Genomic DNA, 16824 nt, shown 5'->3' on the forward strand with positions numbered 1-16824 from the left:
ACTACGTGGGCTGGTTCTGGAAAAAATCACCCATGCTATTTTCCTGCAATCCACACCTGAGGGTCTATCATAAGAACATGCCATACTGGGTCAGACCAAGGGTCCATCAAGCCCAGCAGCCTGTTTCCAACAGTGGCCAATCCAGGCCATAAGTACCTGGCAAGTACCCAAAAACTAAGTCTATTCCATGTTACCATTGCTAATGGCAGTGGCTATTTTCTAAGTCAACTTAATTAATAGCAGGTAATGGACTTCTCCAAGAACTTATCCAATCCTTTTTTAAACACAGCTACACTAACTGCACTAACCACATCCTCTTGCAACAAATTCCAGAGTTTAATTGTGCATGGAGTGAAAAAAAAACTTTTGCCAATTAGTTTTAAATGTGCCCCATGCTAACTTCATGGAGTGCCCCCTAGTCTATTATCCAAAAGAGTAAAGAACCAATTCATATTTACCAGTTCTAGACCTCTCATGATTTCAAACACCTCTATCACATCCCCCTCAGCTGTCTCTTCTCCAAGCTGAAAAGTCCTAACCTCTTTAGTTTTTCCTCATAGGGAGCTGTTCCATTCCCTTTATCATTTTGGTCACCCTTCTCCATCGCAACTATTGGAGAAATTACTTACCTGATAATTTTGTTTTCCTTAGTGTAGACAGATAGACTCAGGACCAATGGGTATAAGGGTATTCCTGATAACAGATGGGAGACTGAGTCAGATTTCAAAGCTGACATCAGCCTACTTATACCCGTGCAGGAAGCTCTGCTCTTCCGTATTCGCCTTGAAAAGCAATTGTGGATATATGGGTGCTCTGATAACTTGGTTAACTTGATTAACTAGGACTGGTTCAACTGATTTCCAATTGGAGACCGACAGTGCACTCAACCAGATAACGCCAACACCCGGCAACTATGGGTGCCTTGAACTAGGGTAATACGTGGCTTACCCGTGCTTGTCTTGTTCTCGGGGCAGCCATGGGCGGGTTGCTGAGTCCATCTGTCTACACTAAGGAAAATGAAATTCAGGTAAGTAATTTCTCCATTTCCTAGTATGTAGCCAGATGGACTCAGGACCAATGGGATGAACAAAAGCTACTCCCGAACCGGGCAGGAGGCTGCCTGTGGCTCACTTAGTACTGCCCTTGCAAAGGTTGTGTCCTCCCGGGCCTGGACATCCAGGCAGTAGAACCTGGAGAAGGTATGTATGGAAGACCACGTTGCCGCCTGACAGATCTTGGCAGGTGACAGCATCTTGGTTTCTGTCCAGGACACTGCCTGGGCCCTTGTAGAATGGGTCTTGAGCTGTAGAGGTGGGGGCTTCCCTGCCTCTACGTAGGCCATCTTGATTACTTCTTTGATCCAGTGGGCTATGGCTGCCCATGAGGTCACTTCCCCCCGTTTCTTCCCGCTGTGAAGGATGAATAGGTGGTCTCTTTTGTACAGATTCCAATCTTTCCAAGTATCAGACTAGGAGTCTGCCGACGTTAAGATGGCAAAGAAGGCATGAGTCTTCAGAGTCCTTATGTTTGTCTGGAGATGGTGGCGAGATGGTTTGGTTTAGATGAAAATGGGAAACCAACTTCGGATGAAAAGCGGGGACAGTGCAAAGCTATATAGATCCCGTTGTGAACCTGAGGAACAGTTCCCAACAGGATAGTGCTTGAAGTTCAGAGATGCGATGGGCTGAACATATTGCCACTAGGAATGCAGTCTTCAAGGACAGGAGCTGTAGTGACAGATCACATGTAGGTCTGAAGGAAGCTCCCTCACACCAGGCTTCGAATACTCTATATTCGTATGTAAGCTAGAGATGTGGAGAACTTGCGTGCTCGGAGCAAGGTGTCAATCACTGCCTTAGAGTATCCGCTCTTCAGGCGAGTGCTCTCAATGGCCAGACCGTAAGAGAGAATCAAATCGGGGTCTTCGTGGAGGATCGGTCCTTGCCGGAGAAGGTCCCTGTGTGGAGGTAGGCACAGAGGGTTCTCCGCAAGAAGTCTTCGTATGTATGCGTACCATGGCCTTCTTGGCCAGTCCGAGGCCACTAGAAGAACTAGTCCCCTGTGGTGTTCTGGCAGATCATCCTGCCCAGTAGTGGCCATGGGGGAAGGCATACAGCAGGTCTTCCTGTGGCCAGGTCTGGATGAGGGTGTTGATTTCCCCAGACTGCGGTTCTCGTCTACGGCTGAAGAACTTGGGCATTGGACTGGGTTGCCAGGAGATCCATGGCTGGGGTTCCCCAGCGATTTATCATCAATTGGAAGGCTGTGGTCGACAGCGTCCATTCCCCTAGGTCTATCTTCTCTTTGCTGAGGTAGTCCGCAGAGACGTCTTTTCCCGCGATGTGGGCAGTCGAGATTCCTTGCAGGTTTGCTTCAGCCCACGCCATGAGGGGGGGGGGGGTCTATTGCCAGGGACACCGGTTGGCTTCTAGTTCCTCCCTGGTGGTTGATGTAGGTGACTGTTGTGGCATTGTCAGACATGACTGACAGATTATCCCTGGAGTCTGTGACCGAATTGTAGGCAGGCTAGTCTGACTGCTCAGGCTTCCAGTCATTTTATGTTCCATCCCGCCTCATCCTTATCCCATGGTCCCTGAGCCATCAGTTCCTGGCAGTGGGCTCCCCACCCTGGCAGGCTCGCATCAGTGGTGAGCAAGATCCAGTTCGGTGGGGATAGGTTTACTCCCTTGCTCAGTTGGTCTTCCTGTAGCCACCATTGGAGCTGGGTCTGAACCTCTGCTGGTAGCTGGAGGTGAATGGAGTAGTTCTGGAATGTTTGGTTCCATCGTGACAGTAAGGAATGTTGCAGTGGGCCCTTGCCCATGGAACAACTTCTAGGGTTGATGTCATGAGACAGAGGACTTGGAGGTAGTCCCATACCTTGGGGCGAGCATAGTTCAGTTTTCACAGTTGACTCAGTTTCCTTCTCCTTGAAGAGTGAGGGGAGGACAACCTTGCTTGCTTGGTGTCGAAATGGACTCCCAGATACTCTAGTGACTGGGAGGGTTGTAGGCAACTCTTGGCTGCGTTGACAACCCACCCGAGATTCTGCAATAGATACACCAGGTGACCACCTGAGTCTCTTTCCTCTGGAAATTTTGCCCTGATCAGCCAATCGTCCAAATAAGGATTCCTTCTTTCCTCAGTGTTGCTGCCACTGCCACCTTGATTTTGGTGAAGGTCTGAGGGGCAGTAGCTAGTCCAAAGGGTAGTGCCTGGAACTGGTAATGATGGTCCAGTATCGCAAAGCGTAGGAAGCACTGATGGTCATGATGGACCGGGATGTGGAGATAGGCTTCGGATAGATCCAGTGAAGTCAGGAATTCTCCGGCTCTACTGCCCTTATGACTTAGCATAGGGTTTCCATGCAGAAGTGTGGTACTCTGTTAACGATTGACTGTCTTGAAGTCCAGGATGGGCCAGAACGTTCCCTCCTTCTTGGGAGCGATAAAATAGATGGAATAGTGGCCAGTATTTTGTTGGTGCATGGGTACCAGGGTTATCACATTTAGGCTGAGTAGTTTTGTCAGTGTGGTTTCCACTGCTGTCCTCTTGGAGGGCACGGCAATCTCACAAATTTGTCTGTAGGGATGCGGTGGAATTCCAGATAGTATCTCCCTGGAATGATGGTTAGGACCCACTTTTCTGACATTAGCTCGACCCATCTTTAGTAGAAGAGGGTAAGTCTGCCCCCTATGACTTCTTCCTGTGCATGGGTCTGCTGATTCTCATTGTGGGGTACGGCCGGAGCCTGCTCCCCTCTTGTCTGTTCCAAAAGGACTGGGACCTGCCTGTGGGGCGAGGTGCTTGGTAGTATGTGTTCTTGTACAGTCTAAAGCACTGGGCTCCTCTGCCCTTGGTTCTTTGGGGAGAGGAGAGCTGGTTTTTGTTCCTGTCCTCCGGTAGACGAGGTACTGGAGATTCTCCCCATTTGTTGACTAACTTCTCCAATTCGCTTCTGAACAAGAGGGATCCTTTAAAAGACATTGTCGTGAGGTTCGCTTTGGAGGTCGTGTCAGCCAACCAGTTTCGGAGCCTTAGTTGTCTTCTGGCTGCCACTAGAGGAGACACCCCTGGCTGATGTGTGCACTAGGTCTGAGGTCGCATCCGTGAGGAAGGATATTGCCGGTTCTAATGTTTCAGCGGACATGTTTGCGTCTCTGGAGAGAAGCAAGCAGGCACGTGTTATGGTGCAGCAGGATGCGATTTGCAGGGTCATTGCTGATACAAAGGACTGTTTCAGGATGGCTTCCTGACATCTGTCCTAGGCATCCTTGAGTGCCACTCTTCCTTCGACCGGGATGATTGTGCACTTAGAGATGGCGCAGACCATGGCGTCCACTTTTGGGAACAGTAGGAGTTCCTTGGCCGTGGGTTCCAGGGGGTATAGGGCTTCTAAGGCCCATCCTCCTTTGAAGCTAGCCTCCGGGGCATTCCATTCCAGGTCAGTTGTGGTTTGGCCTGCAACACTGGAAAATAGCATGAGGCCTGACGGAGAGCCAACAGGATGGGGTTAGTCTTTGGCTCTGTTGTGGTACCAGTGCCTGGAATGGCCAGCATCTTCAAGGTCAGAGACATGAGAGCTGGTAACTCGTCTTTGGAGAAGAATCGCAGCATGGTTCCATCCCTGGAGGAATTTCCCCTTCCTCCAGTCTCATCCCCTGAGGTGTCTATCTTGCCTAGGTAGGGCATGTCTCGAGAGGTCCAAGAGGTGCTTGGAAGGTCTTGTGCTTCTGGTGGAGACTTTGACTGTTGCCGGTGGTACTGATTGCACCTGGACGAAGGTTTGTAGGCCTTTGAAGAATTCCACCCAGGAAAAGGTCCCTGGATCCATATTGAATCCTGGCAGTTTTATGGTGGAAGTCGTCCCCGTCCCCCCCGAGGTGCCTTCCTGTGTAGGCACAGAGTCTGAGATAGAGGTCTGGGGTACTATCATTAGTGGATCCGGAGTCCTCTGCTGGCTGTGGGGAGGGGGGCCTTGCTTAGGCTCCCTGAGCCTCTTCGCAATGCTGGCACAAGGCAGAGGCCACGTCAGGTTGCGCAGCTCTCAGGTGGCAGGCTGGGCAGAGGGCTTGTCCCTTGAGCTTCTTGGTCTGCAGTGCCATGACATGCATGTGGAGTGATTCAAAAACTCATCTGTGCGCATTAGTATGTGCGCAGACAATGTACGTGCGAGATGCGTGTGCATGCTACCACTGTGCGCGCTACTGTACGCACAGGCCTATTTGTGCATGCCACTGTATGCATGTCTGTTGTGCGCCCAGCTCGCCACTATGCACACGGCTCAGTTGTGCGGGCAATATGGTGGTCAAGGGGGGAAACTGTGCAGACAACCATGTGGGCAAGATGGTGACACCCCCCCAGAGGGTCTCCATGTGTGTGGACCCTTGCACCAGATCAGGGTCCAGCTCGGACAGAGCTGCTCAACTCGATTTAACAGACACCGGAAGGGACAATCTGTGTGGCTATTAGAGCCTCAGAAACCGGAAAATTAAAAGGTTTCTAATTAACCTGGTCTCTGTGTTTCCCGGTCTCATGCTAGGCGGTCTCCCAGAACAGGGGCTACTTGACTGGATTTGGGACAGTTCTATGTTCTTGAAAGTCTCCTCTGCATATCTGTCTGCCATGCTGGCTTCCAGAGATCCAACTCTGGAGACCCAGAAGCTCGTTGGACTGGGTACACACATGCAATCTCCAACTGACAGAATCATACATGTGGCACTCAGAGGAAAAAAAAAAAAAAGAGACCAGACAGAAGTCCAGCAGTAAGAGGGGGCTGTCTGCGTCTGTATTTTGTTAGTTGCTAAAATTTTAAAAGCCAATTAAGGAGTGGAACCAAACCCACTCCTAAGTAATAGTAAATCTGTACCCTATTACGGCAATGAGAGGTATTCTGCTGCAAATGCAGGCTGAGACAACACAAGAGATTAATCCTGGTGTCATCATATAAAACCATCTGGCACTGCTGACAATCCTCAGCAAAAAAAAAAATAAAACCAAAGCACCTTTTCCTGTACAAATCAATTGTTGAATAGACTGAAGGGCCTTGGATAAGAGTACTGTACAGGTGCATTACTGGTTTCAATCATTCATTTGCTAAATTTCCTGTAGGCAGTCAATACACAGTATTTATCTTTACACATAGGTCCCTCCCTGGAATAGGATGGAAGTTATATCCATTCCCATTTCTATTTTATGGGCTCTTACCATTCAATCAGGAGTTGCGTCAGTAGATGTCAAGGGTAGAGAGCTACACACATGGTTAAAGGAACTAAGAAGAACCATACCTTTTCCTCAGAAACTTAAAGTTGCAGTGCACAATGCTAAGCAGTTTAGAGGATTTCTTATTTCTTGATCCGTGTGTGGCTTAAATCAAGACCAGAAACCAAGTGTAGTTTAATGTATTTTAATAGCAAACTTACAGGAACAGCACAGAAGACAGACAACATTAAAAACATGTACTTGCATGTAGAACTCAAGTTAGAAAAAAAGTATATAGTAAATGGATGGAATATACTGTATGATAATGCTACAAATACCATTTAGTTGCCATTGATAAGAAATTTACTCGTTTAAAAAAATCCAAATGCTGGCATTGTCCAGAAAACTTTTAACAGACCTATCATTATAAAGTTGAATTGTTGAAACTTGTTTGCTGAAACACTGACTGCATTAACGCTTTGTCCCCTGCATTTATATTAAAAATTCACACAAATGAAAATGGGAAAAAAAAAAAAAAAAAAGAATACCCAATTGCCCCTATTCCACCCAACCCCTTCTCCCCCCACCACACCCAGTTCACAACCATATACTTAGTTAACTTTTATCCCCCATCCCCCCACCCACACCCTGCATGGAAAAAAAATCTAACATTCATAACTACCAATAACAGGAAGAAAAGATTTTTCTGGTTTTGAATAGGGAGCATGTTTTCCGGCATTGTGGAGTTTAAGCACGCTCTCCACGTATGCGACGTGCTAGCTGGATATCTTTTGGCATGATTGTGACACGTTTGGCATGGATAGCACACAAGTTGGTGTCTTCAAACAGTCCGACCAGGTAGGCTTCACTTGCCTCCTAGAAGAACAAAAACAGAAAAAATTAGATTTCTTGCTATAAATCTTTCCCATGGTGTTCACAGACCAGGGGTAAACAACTCCAGTCTCAGATACTACAAAACAGGCCTGTTTTCATAATCTACAATGAATATTCATGTGATTTCCACATAATGGAGGCAGTGCATGCAAATATTTTATGCATTTATCTTGAAAACTAGACCTGTTTGCAGTACTTGAAGGACCAGAACTGCCTACCTCAGACCATAAAGCATTTTGTTTTCCCATAAAACAGGGATCTCAATAGACAGCAAGATGGATTAGCAATTATGGGCAGGTGCAGCTGGATGACTGCATCAACACAAACCTAGCTCTCAGAGCTCAGAAGAGACTTTACTGAACATGAGGAATTCCTGCACTGCACCATGCTGTCTCATGATTTTCTAGGTCTCTTCCAGAGCGTAACCTTAAGTAGCTAGTTCTCCAGTGAGGCAGGCAGGTATTAAGAAAGCCATTTCCTACTTAAAGACAACCATGCCCCACCAGGTGTGTGCAGAATGGTCTGGGAAACAATGTAGGAGGCACAATAGCTTGATTTAATGTGGCATGCAACAACACTTTAGAAGTAACTTGGGGTGAGTATGTAGGACTGCTTTATTGTGAAAAAACTGAACGAGATGAATATGAAACCAAAAGTTTGCAGCTCACTTCCTCTTCATGTCAAGAGACATGAGAAGTGAACTTTCCAGATAAAAAAAAAACAAACTTCAAGTGATGTAACCTGCCAGGATGGCTGCCTGAGCTCAGAGCTTCCCACCATGCCTCAGATTTATTTTGGCTGTGTCTGGATGCAAATCTACCCAGAAGACTTTTAGGGACTGCAACAGCACTGTCAGTGTCAACGCAGTAAGAAACCATGTACCCTGTTTGTTACTTAGGTGCAACTCCAGTCAATTAGAAGATGGCGGCTGCTGTGACTCCTGAGCTGCAAAAAGGGCACGTGCACTGATTCTAAGGCTGTTCTGGGGAGCCCAGGTACAGGTGATTGTCTCAATCTGAAATGTTGCAGTGGTTTCTGGAGCTAAAAAAGTGATATATTTCATCAGTTAAAGAAGAGATGTTAAATAGTGGATGCTGAAATAAGGTTAAAGCATATACCCTACTTCTCAAATGCAAAGCTCTATACTGGATGTGAATAAGGTTAAAGGAGATAGTCAAATCTGCAGTTCCATGATGTGCCAGAGATGATTTAGATACTGTAGAAACTATAAAGAAAATAAGCAAGGCCATTTTGAGGTCTGGGAACTAACAATGATGCTGAGATTTTACATGACCATTGCTCTTTGGGCTCCCAGAAGAAAAAGTCCCCCTCCCTTCTTTTAGATGGTGTGGAGGGCTGTGGTAGGGGGCTCATGGCTCCATAGAAGTTGTCATTCCTCCTTGGGTTCAGGATCTGGATGGCTTCTGTTATTCAGATCATGTATGAGTAGATTGGGAGAACATTATATGCCTTAGTATTGGTTTTATTGCTGTAATGCTCTATTCAGTCTTTATGATAAGAAGTTATGTTTGTTGGCTATAGGTACATTTAGGGAATTACTGGATATTGAAGGGTTACATTCTCTGGTAAAGAGGCTCCTATTTAAAGAAGCTAAACATTTAATAAGCTTCTATAATTTAAATTCAGGAAACTCACCTAAAGAAACAAGATGAACATTTGTTAAAAGAAACAAGGGTACCCTCTTAGTATTAAAGAGGAATAAGAGGAATAAGTATGGTGGGGTGGGGATTTTAATTTCCCATGATTTAATGGATGATATTTGAGATGAAACTGGATATGGAAGATATATTTTAATGAAAATTTGTACACTGATTTTTACACTTGTTAATGTATATATGTTCCCAATAGTGATCAAAGGGTTTTCTATGATTAAAAACAAACAATCTTAGTAGCTGTTCAGAGGGCCAGTTAATACTGACAATTTCACCAACTATGGATAACTCGGGTAGGAGTGGGGGGTTCCTCTTCTAAATCTCATCAGCTTAAAAACAAATGTTAAAAAAAAAGTTTGATAGCTTTGGGTTTACTTTATATAACCACTCAAGATTGTTCTTGAAGCCTCATGGGACATCTTAGAATTGATTTTATTTTTGGTTGATAAATTATATTTTTAGCATCCAAAGTCTACCAGCATTTGCATAAGTGGCATTGATACTTCTTGTGGTTAGGGAGGATTGCAACAATTAAGATGTCTATATTGTCTAAGTTGTGTTATTTTGTTTTTACACACAAACTTACAACTGGAAGTCCCACAAAGCTTTAATAGGCTTCAACACTAATTCTGAAGTGCAGGCCCCCCTCCCAAAAGGATGGCACGTTCTATATTTTATTTAGATCTAAATTGCTGGGAGAGCTAGTTTCTAATCTTAAACATATAGAAAGAGAAATGATGGCAAAAAAAACCCAAAAAACGACCAATCAACCCATCCAGTCTGCCCAGCAAGCTCCCACACTTATCTGTTTCAACCACCACCAAGTTCAGGGCCCTTGTTGATAAATGATTCAAATTTCCTGCCATCCCCTGCCATTGATGCAGAAAGTAATGTTGGAGTTGCAAAGGTGAGCATAAGGCTTAATGGTAGTAACTGCCGCAGCAAGCAAGTTGCCCTAATGCTTGTTTACCCAGACTGCACAGATCAATGCCTCGTTGGATGTTGTCTGAATGTAATTCTGTTTTCCCACATTTCCCCCTGCTGTTGAAGCAGAGAGCAACACTGTATATGCATTCAAAGTGCTGTATCAGGATTAATTGGTTTAGGGTAGTAACCGCCGTAATAAGCAAGCTACCCCTACGCTTGTTTACCCAGATTATGTAGTTCAGTCCTTGTTGGTTATCTGAATGCAAATCCTTTTCCACATTTCCCCTTGCCGTTGAAGCAGAGAACAATGTTGGAGTTGCATTAACCGTGCGAAGGCTTGAGTAAGGGTAATCTCCACTCTAGTAATCCATCCCCATCCTCTAGCCTTATGGATCAAGTGTATTTATCCCATGCCCCTTTGAAATCCTTCACAGTTTTAGTCTTCACCATTTCCTCTGGAAGGGCATTCCAGGCATCCACCACCCTATCTGTGAAGAAATACTTCCTGACATTGGTTCTGAGTCTTCCTCCCTGGAGCTTCAAATCATGACCCCTAGGTTCTGATTCCCCCCCCCACAAAAGGTTTGTTGAAGACCATGGATCATTAAAACCTTTCAAGTACCGTACTCAACTAGCTGCATATAAAAAATCTATCCAAAACACAAAACGGGACTACTATGGTAAAAAAATAATAAACTCCACTAATAAATCAAAATCCTTGTTCAACATTGTAAACAACCTCATCTCAGATAACGGCATCTCTACTGTTTCTGTCTCCAAAAAAAACCTAAGCCAAGACTTAGCTATCTTTTTCAATGACAAAATCTCCAAAATCATAGATTCCCTCAACTCTACATCAAACTTGCCTTTGCAAATGCAAACCTCAACAAACATCTCTCCCTGGTTCGAATTCAGACATATCCATTTTGGAAACTGAAAAAATGATTAAAAAAATCAACCCTGCATGACATGATTTAGACTCCATTCCCACTCGAGTTCTTAAGGAAATTGCTCATCCTTTAGCCCCAACAATTGCAGCAATCAACAAATCCCTAGATGAAGGTGAGCTACCTCCCATGCTTAAAATTGCCACTATCACACCTCTTCTAAAGAAAAAATACCTCAACCCTGACGACCTTAACAATTACCGCCCAATTTCTAACCTACCCTTCTTTGCCAAATTGACTGAGAAGGCGGTACTGAAACAACTCAATGATCATTTGGATGACAACAAAATCCTTTACCCCACCCAATTTGGTTTTAGAAAAAACCACAGCACTGAAACCCTCCTACTCAACCTTTCCAATACAATTCTAAGAGGTCTTGACAACAAAAAAGGATATTTACTGATTCTTCTAGACCTTTCTGCAGCCTTTGATACGGTGGACCACAATTTGCTTATTTCTAGTCTGGAAACCATCAGTCTCGCTGAAAAAACCCTAAGTTGGTTTACATCCTTCCTGAAAAATAGATTTTTCAGAGTCTTACAACTCTTCTTCAAATGCCATCCCCCTCAATACTGGTGTACCTCAAGGATCAGCTCTCTCCCCCATTCTGTTTAACATTTACCTTATTCCGCTATGCCATCTCCTATCCAAACTTGATATCACCTATTACATGTACGCCGATGATATTCAAATTCTCATTCCAATTTCCTCCTCCATTGAAGATTCTATGTCCAGTGCTGCCTCACTCCTTGATTCAATCAGAAACTTGTTACTCCAGCTCAAATATGAACAAAACCGAATGCATTCTAATCGCCAGAAATAATGTCAGACCAAAATTTATCCCACCTTTCCAATTTGACAATAACACCATCCAACTCAAAGACAACGTTAAAGACTTGGGCTTCTGGATTGATAGCGATCTAAACTATAAAATACACATCTCTTCAAAAATAAAAGAAGGATTTCACAAATTACATTTAAACACCTAAAACCTCTGCTTCACCCCCATGATTTCAAAACCGTCCTTCAAACCCTAATCTTCTCTGGTCTGGACTATTGCAACTCTCTACTAATTGGCTTACCTAAATCATCCCTAAGACCCTTACAACTTCTTCAGAATGCTGCTGCCAGAGTTCTGACGGGTAAAAGAAAATTTGATCATCTCACCCGTACTCAAGCAATTACAATGGCTCTCAATTGAACAAAGAATCGAATTTAAGATCCTTTCAACTTTACAGAAAGCAATATACAAAGCAGACTACACCGCACTTGATGACATCATTCATATCCAGTACTCTCCACGCACAACAAGATCAACTAGTAAACTACAGCTAGTGATTCCATCACTCCCTCTTGCTAAACTCTCGTCCACCAGAAACAGAGCCATTTCTATCATCGGCCCAAAACTATGGAACTCCTTACCTCAGTTCCTCACCTCCCAAGAAAACCCAAAATCTTTTAAGAAAGAACTAAAAGCCTGGCTACTCTGCCAATCTCATACTGACAGCTGCACAACAATCTCAAAACTTAATCCCACAGCTTCCCATATTTTGTCATTTATTCCCCCTCTGTCTAATCTTCCTGTTTCCTAAGATATCTAAGTATTTTTTCATTATACTTGAACTCAGTCTATTTAATGTACCTATCCTTTGGTACATCTTATCTGGTTTATGCTCAATGTGCTTATCCTTTGGGATATCTTGCCTTGTTCATATGTTTGACATGACAGTTCTCAGATTGTTAATTGTTTTTTCTTCAATGTTCAATAGTTTTATGTAACATGTTATAATTTGTAAACCGGAGTGAAGGCTACTCTGCTCTACCTCGGTATATAAAAAATGCTAAATAAATAAATCTGTATAATATCACCCATGCTCCTCCTCCAGGGTGTACATATTTAGGTTCTTCAATCTTTCCTCATAAGTCATTTTATGAAGACCATCCACCTTTTTGGCTGCCCTTCTCTGGACTGCCTCCATCCTGTCTGTCCCTTTGGAAATACGGTCTCCAGAACTGAACATGGTATTCCAGATGAGGCCTCACCAAGGCCCTGTACAGAGGGATCACCACTTTCTCTCAGACATTCCTCTATGCAGCCCAGCATTCTTTTGGTTTTAGCTATCTTGATGACCATGTATGTAGCTGCCTTACAAATGTCAATGGGTTGTACATGTTTAAGGTGTGCCAAGGAGGCCACCACTGCTCTAACTTTGTGAGCTTTGGGAACAGAATGTAGCTTTATGTTTTGTTGTAGCAGAACTTTATGCACTGTGCTATCCGGCTGGAGATGGTGTGTTTAGCCACCGGTAGTCCAGGTGCTTTTGGGTCGAAAGAAAGTTGAAACATGGGAGTCTGAGTTTGTTCTCTTTGTAATATGCTAACGCTCTTTTGCAGTCTAGCATATGCAGTAATTTTTCCCTGTCATTTGCATGAGGTTTAGGGAAAAAGATGGGTAGTTCTATGATCTGATTGAGATGGAATTGAGACACCACTTTTGGTAGGAAGGATGGGAGAGTTCAGATAATCACTTTTTGGTGATGAAATTAAATACGGGGAATAATGGTCCAAGGCCTGTAATTCACTGACTCGTCGTGCTGATGTTACGGCCACGAGGAATACCACTTTCCATGTGAGATATTTAAAGTGTGCCAAGTCCATGGGTTCAAACGGGAAAAGCATGAGCTGTTCAAGAACTATGTTGAGGTTCCATGGAACTGGAGGCTTAGAGATCGAGAGGCGAAGGTGATTTAACCCCTTGATGAAACGAGATAGTAAGGTGTGATTGGAAATAGGAATATTAAGTAGTCTGTGATATGCTATGGCACTGAGATGGACCCTAATGGATGAGGTTGCCAGACCAGTTGTGTATAGTGTATGTAGATAATCCATAAGTAACTCAGGTGAACAGTCTAAAGGTGGTACACTGTTAGAAGTGCACCAGGTAGAGTAGTGTTTCCATTTATAGCTATAGTTTTTCCTCGTTGAGAGTTTCCTGGATTCTAACAAAATGGGTTGTGCCGAAGTGGAAACTCCCTGTTCAGTTAGGAGCCTTTCAATCTCCATGCTGTCAAATGAAGAGATGAGTGTAGTGGGTGTAGAAGCATTCCTTGATCTTGGAAGAGAAGATCTGGGCAATTCAGTAATCGAATGGGGTCTGTGATGGACAGTGAGAAGGAAACTGTACCATGGTTGCCTTGGCCAGGCTGGAGCTATGAGTATCAGTTGAGCCTTGTCTGCTATGCACTTCTGAAGTGTCCTTGTTATAAGTGGTATGGGAGGAAAGGCATACAGGAGGCCTGTCGTCCACGGAATGAGGACGGCATCTTGGGCGATCCTGAACTGACTTGGTCTTATATAGCAGAATTTGGGAAGCTGAGCATTGATCTCGGTTGCAAAGATCTATTGCAGGTGTCCCCCACTGCATGAAAATGTCTTGGGCTACCTCCGAATTGAGTGTCCATTCTTGAGGATGAAAGATGCGACTTAGCCTGTCCGCCCTTGTATTTGCTACTCCTGGTAGATAAGTTGCTTGCAGATTGTATGCAATGTTGGTGAGCATGTTTGAAGATTGTCAGGGTCTCCTTGCAAAGGGGCCATGAACAAGACCCTTCTTGCTTGTTGATACAATCAAGTGGCAATGTTTTATATGTGTAGATTCTGACTCTGCAACCTTTTAAGTGATCTTGAAACACTTCTAGCACATTTCGAATTGCTCTGAGCTCTAATAGATTTATCTGCAGGGTCTGCTCGGAGATTGTCCATAATACTTGGGTTTCGTAAATTGAAATGTGCTCCCCATCCCTTGCGAGATGCATCTGTGGTTAACTGTGTTGTGAGGAGGAGGACTGAATACTGCTCCTTTGGACAAGGTGGAGTGTAGGAGCCACCATGTTATATCCTGCTTCATCTCGGAAATCAACGATAGCTTGTGTCAACGGTTGTGTTTCCATTGACGTTTTAGTCCCCATTGCAGACGTCTCATGTGTAGCCTGGTGTTAGGTACTATGAATATAGCCGCTGCCATGTGGCCAAAGACTACCAGAATTTGTCTTGCCGACTGCCTTTGAGTGTTGTTCAATGAGTAGAGAAGTTGACTTATTTGTATTCTATTGGGAGATATGCCCGATTGTGAACAGTGTCCAGGCCCGCTCCTATGAACTGTAGTCATTGTGTTGGTTGGAGATGTGATTTCTGAAAATTGATCACTAGCCCCAATTCCTGTAAGTACTGTATCACCTGGAGATGAGAGTAAGATCTCTGGGGTCGAGGCTATTAGCCAATCATCCAGATATGGAAAGATGGTCATACCCTGTCAGATGAGCCACCACCACCACAACCATGCATTTGGTGAAAACCCTGGATGCAGCAGATAGTCCAAAGGGAATAATCTTGTACTGGTAGTGTTGATGGCCGTAGCGAAAGCATAGGTAACGCCAAGAGGATGGATTGGAATGTGTGTATGTATTCTTCAGATTGATGGAACACATCCAGTCATTGGGTTGAATCAGAGATAAGATCGATTTCAACGATACCTTCTTGAATTTCTCTTTGCTCAGGAATTTATTCAATTCCCATAGATCTAATATGGGGCTAAGTCCAAACGTTTTGGGTATGAGGAAGTATGGGGGAATAGAACTTTTTTGGGAAAATTCGAATGGCCTGCTGTTTGTGAAGCAAAGCAATCTCCTCCCCCAGTTGTGGTTGGAAGCTTTGACTCTTTAGAGTGTAAAAGTGAGGTAGTATGGGTTTTGTGGTAAATTGGAGTTGATAGCCATGTCGTACTATTCCTAAAACCCATTGATTGGTTATTTTCTCCCACGCAAGAATGAATTCTTCCAGGTAGTGCTTGATATAATTGTGGTGGCTGGTTTATTAAAAGGACGGCATTGATTTTACTGCAGCAGCCGGTTGTGTTTGCTGTCTCTGGTTACGTGGTTTACCCCTATGTTGAGTCGTGTTTTGTTGCGGTGGCGGACGCTGGTAAGATGGATACGTCTGTGTATGAAAAGATTGATAAGACCTGAAAGGTCTGTGATTATAGGATTGTCTACGTGTAGATCCCACAACGATGCATGGTCGAGTAGTGAGATTGTGACATTAAGGATTGGACTGCTAGTGCTTCCTCTTACTTTTCCAACTGTTTCTTGAAACAGTTCTCCAAACAGGTTCTCTCCTGTTCACGGGAGGTTCGTCAGTTTGTGTAAATCTTCTCTTATCGTACTACAGCATAACCATGCCATCCTATGGACTGCTATGGCTGAGACAGATGCCCTAGAAGATGTTTCAAATGCCTCATATTGATCGTAGGTGGTGTCTAGAACACTCTTCCATATCATGAAGAGATGGTGGTACCTGATCAGCCGTCGAGGAAAGCATACCTTGTGGCTTGTATGCACTCAGGTATTGTACCATATAGAATTGATGGTGCATAATGCGGGCATTCAACATTGGCAGGAAGATGTATCATAACTCAAAGTCATCTAAACACTGGTTGTCTTTACCAGGTGGATACAAGGCATGCGATTTTGCTTTTTTGAATCTTTGCATTGCCAACTCACAATTGAAGCATGTGGTAATTGTGGTATAGAGTAAGGTGATGTTTTTTTGCATATGAAATTTTATATCCATTTTCTTGGAAACCGCTGATAGAGAATAAGGTGTTTCCCATGACTTCTGCAAGACAATGTAATAATTCATGTGGTGGGAGAGATATTGGTTCTCCTGGAGCATCGAAAATCTTTAGGAGACCAAATGTTTCTCACCTAGGGTCTGTCTCCTTTTGGACCTCCAGATGTAATACCGTGCCCAATTTTTTCTAAAACTTTTGGGTATGTCAGGTCGTCTGGAGGAGAATATGGTTCCTGTGGGAATCCAGTAGATGACAAATGGGGACATTTTGTGGAGAGAGAATCTCTAGGGGTATCTCGCTGTTGAATTGATGAAATTGGTCGTTTCGTCATTGGGGATGCCGGAGGCTCCACCGACTGTTCTCTAGAGGTATGTATTGTGTTCTGGAGAACTCATAGCTCGTTAGACATCTTAAAAGATGAAGAGTAAAACCCTGCCAATGATTGGGATAATTGAAGAAATGCCTCTTGTTTGAGGAGGCATTGCTGCACGACCAGATTGTTTTGGTAGTTCACCTGTTTTAGGTGATACTGTAGGAATTTTAGTGATAGTAG

General features: G+C 44.1%; 1 protein-coding gene across 1 annotated transcript in view; it reads right to left on the reverse strand.

Moving 5' to 3' along the window:
• Nucleotides 1-6912: 6912 nt before the first annotated feature.
• LOC115086763 (histone H3.3) overlaps nucleotides 6913-16824 on the reverse strand; it is a 41102-nt gene continuing 31190 nt past the window's right edge. Inside the window, exon 4 of the mRNA XM_029593061.1 lies at nucleotides 6913-7077. Coding sequence (XP_029448921.1) covers nucleotides 6949-7077 — 129 coding nt within the window. The 3' untranslated portion in view covers nucleotides 6913-6948. The remainder of the gene's footprint in view (nucleotides 7078-16824) is intronic.

The sequence above is a fragment of the Rhinatrema bivittatum genome, chromosome 3, assembly GCF_901001135.1.
Source record: "Rhinatrema bivittatum chromosome 3, aRhiBiv1.1, whole genome shotgun sequence".
NCBI classification, from domain to species: Eukaryota; Metazoa; Chordata; class Amphibia; order Gymnophiona; family Rhinatrematidae; genus Rhinatrema; species Rhinatrema bivittatum.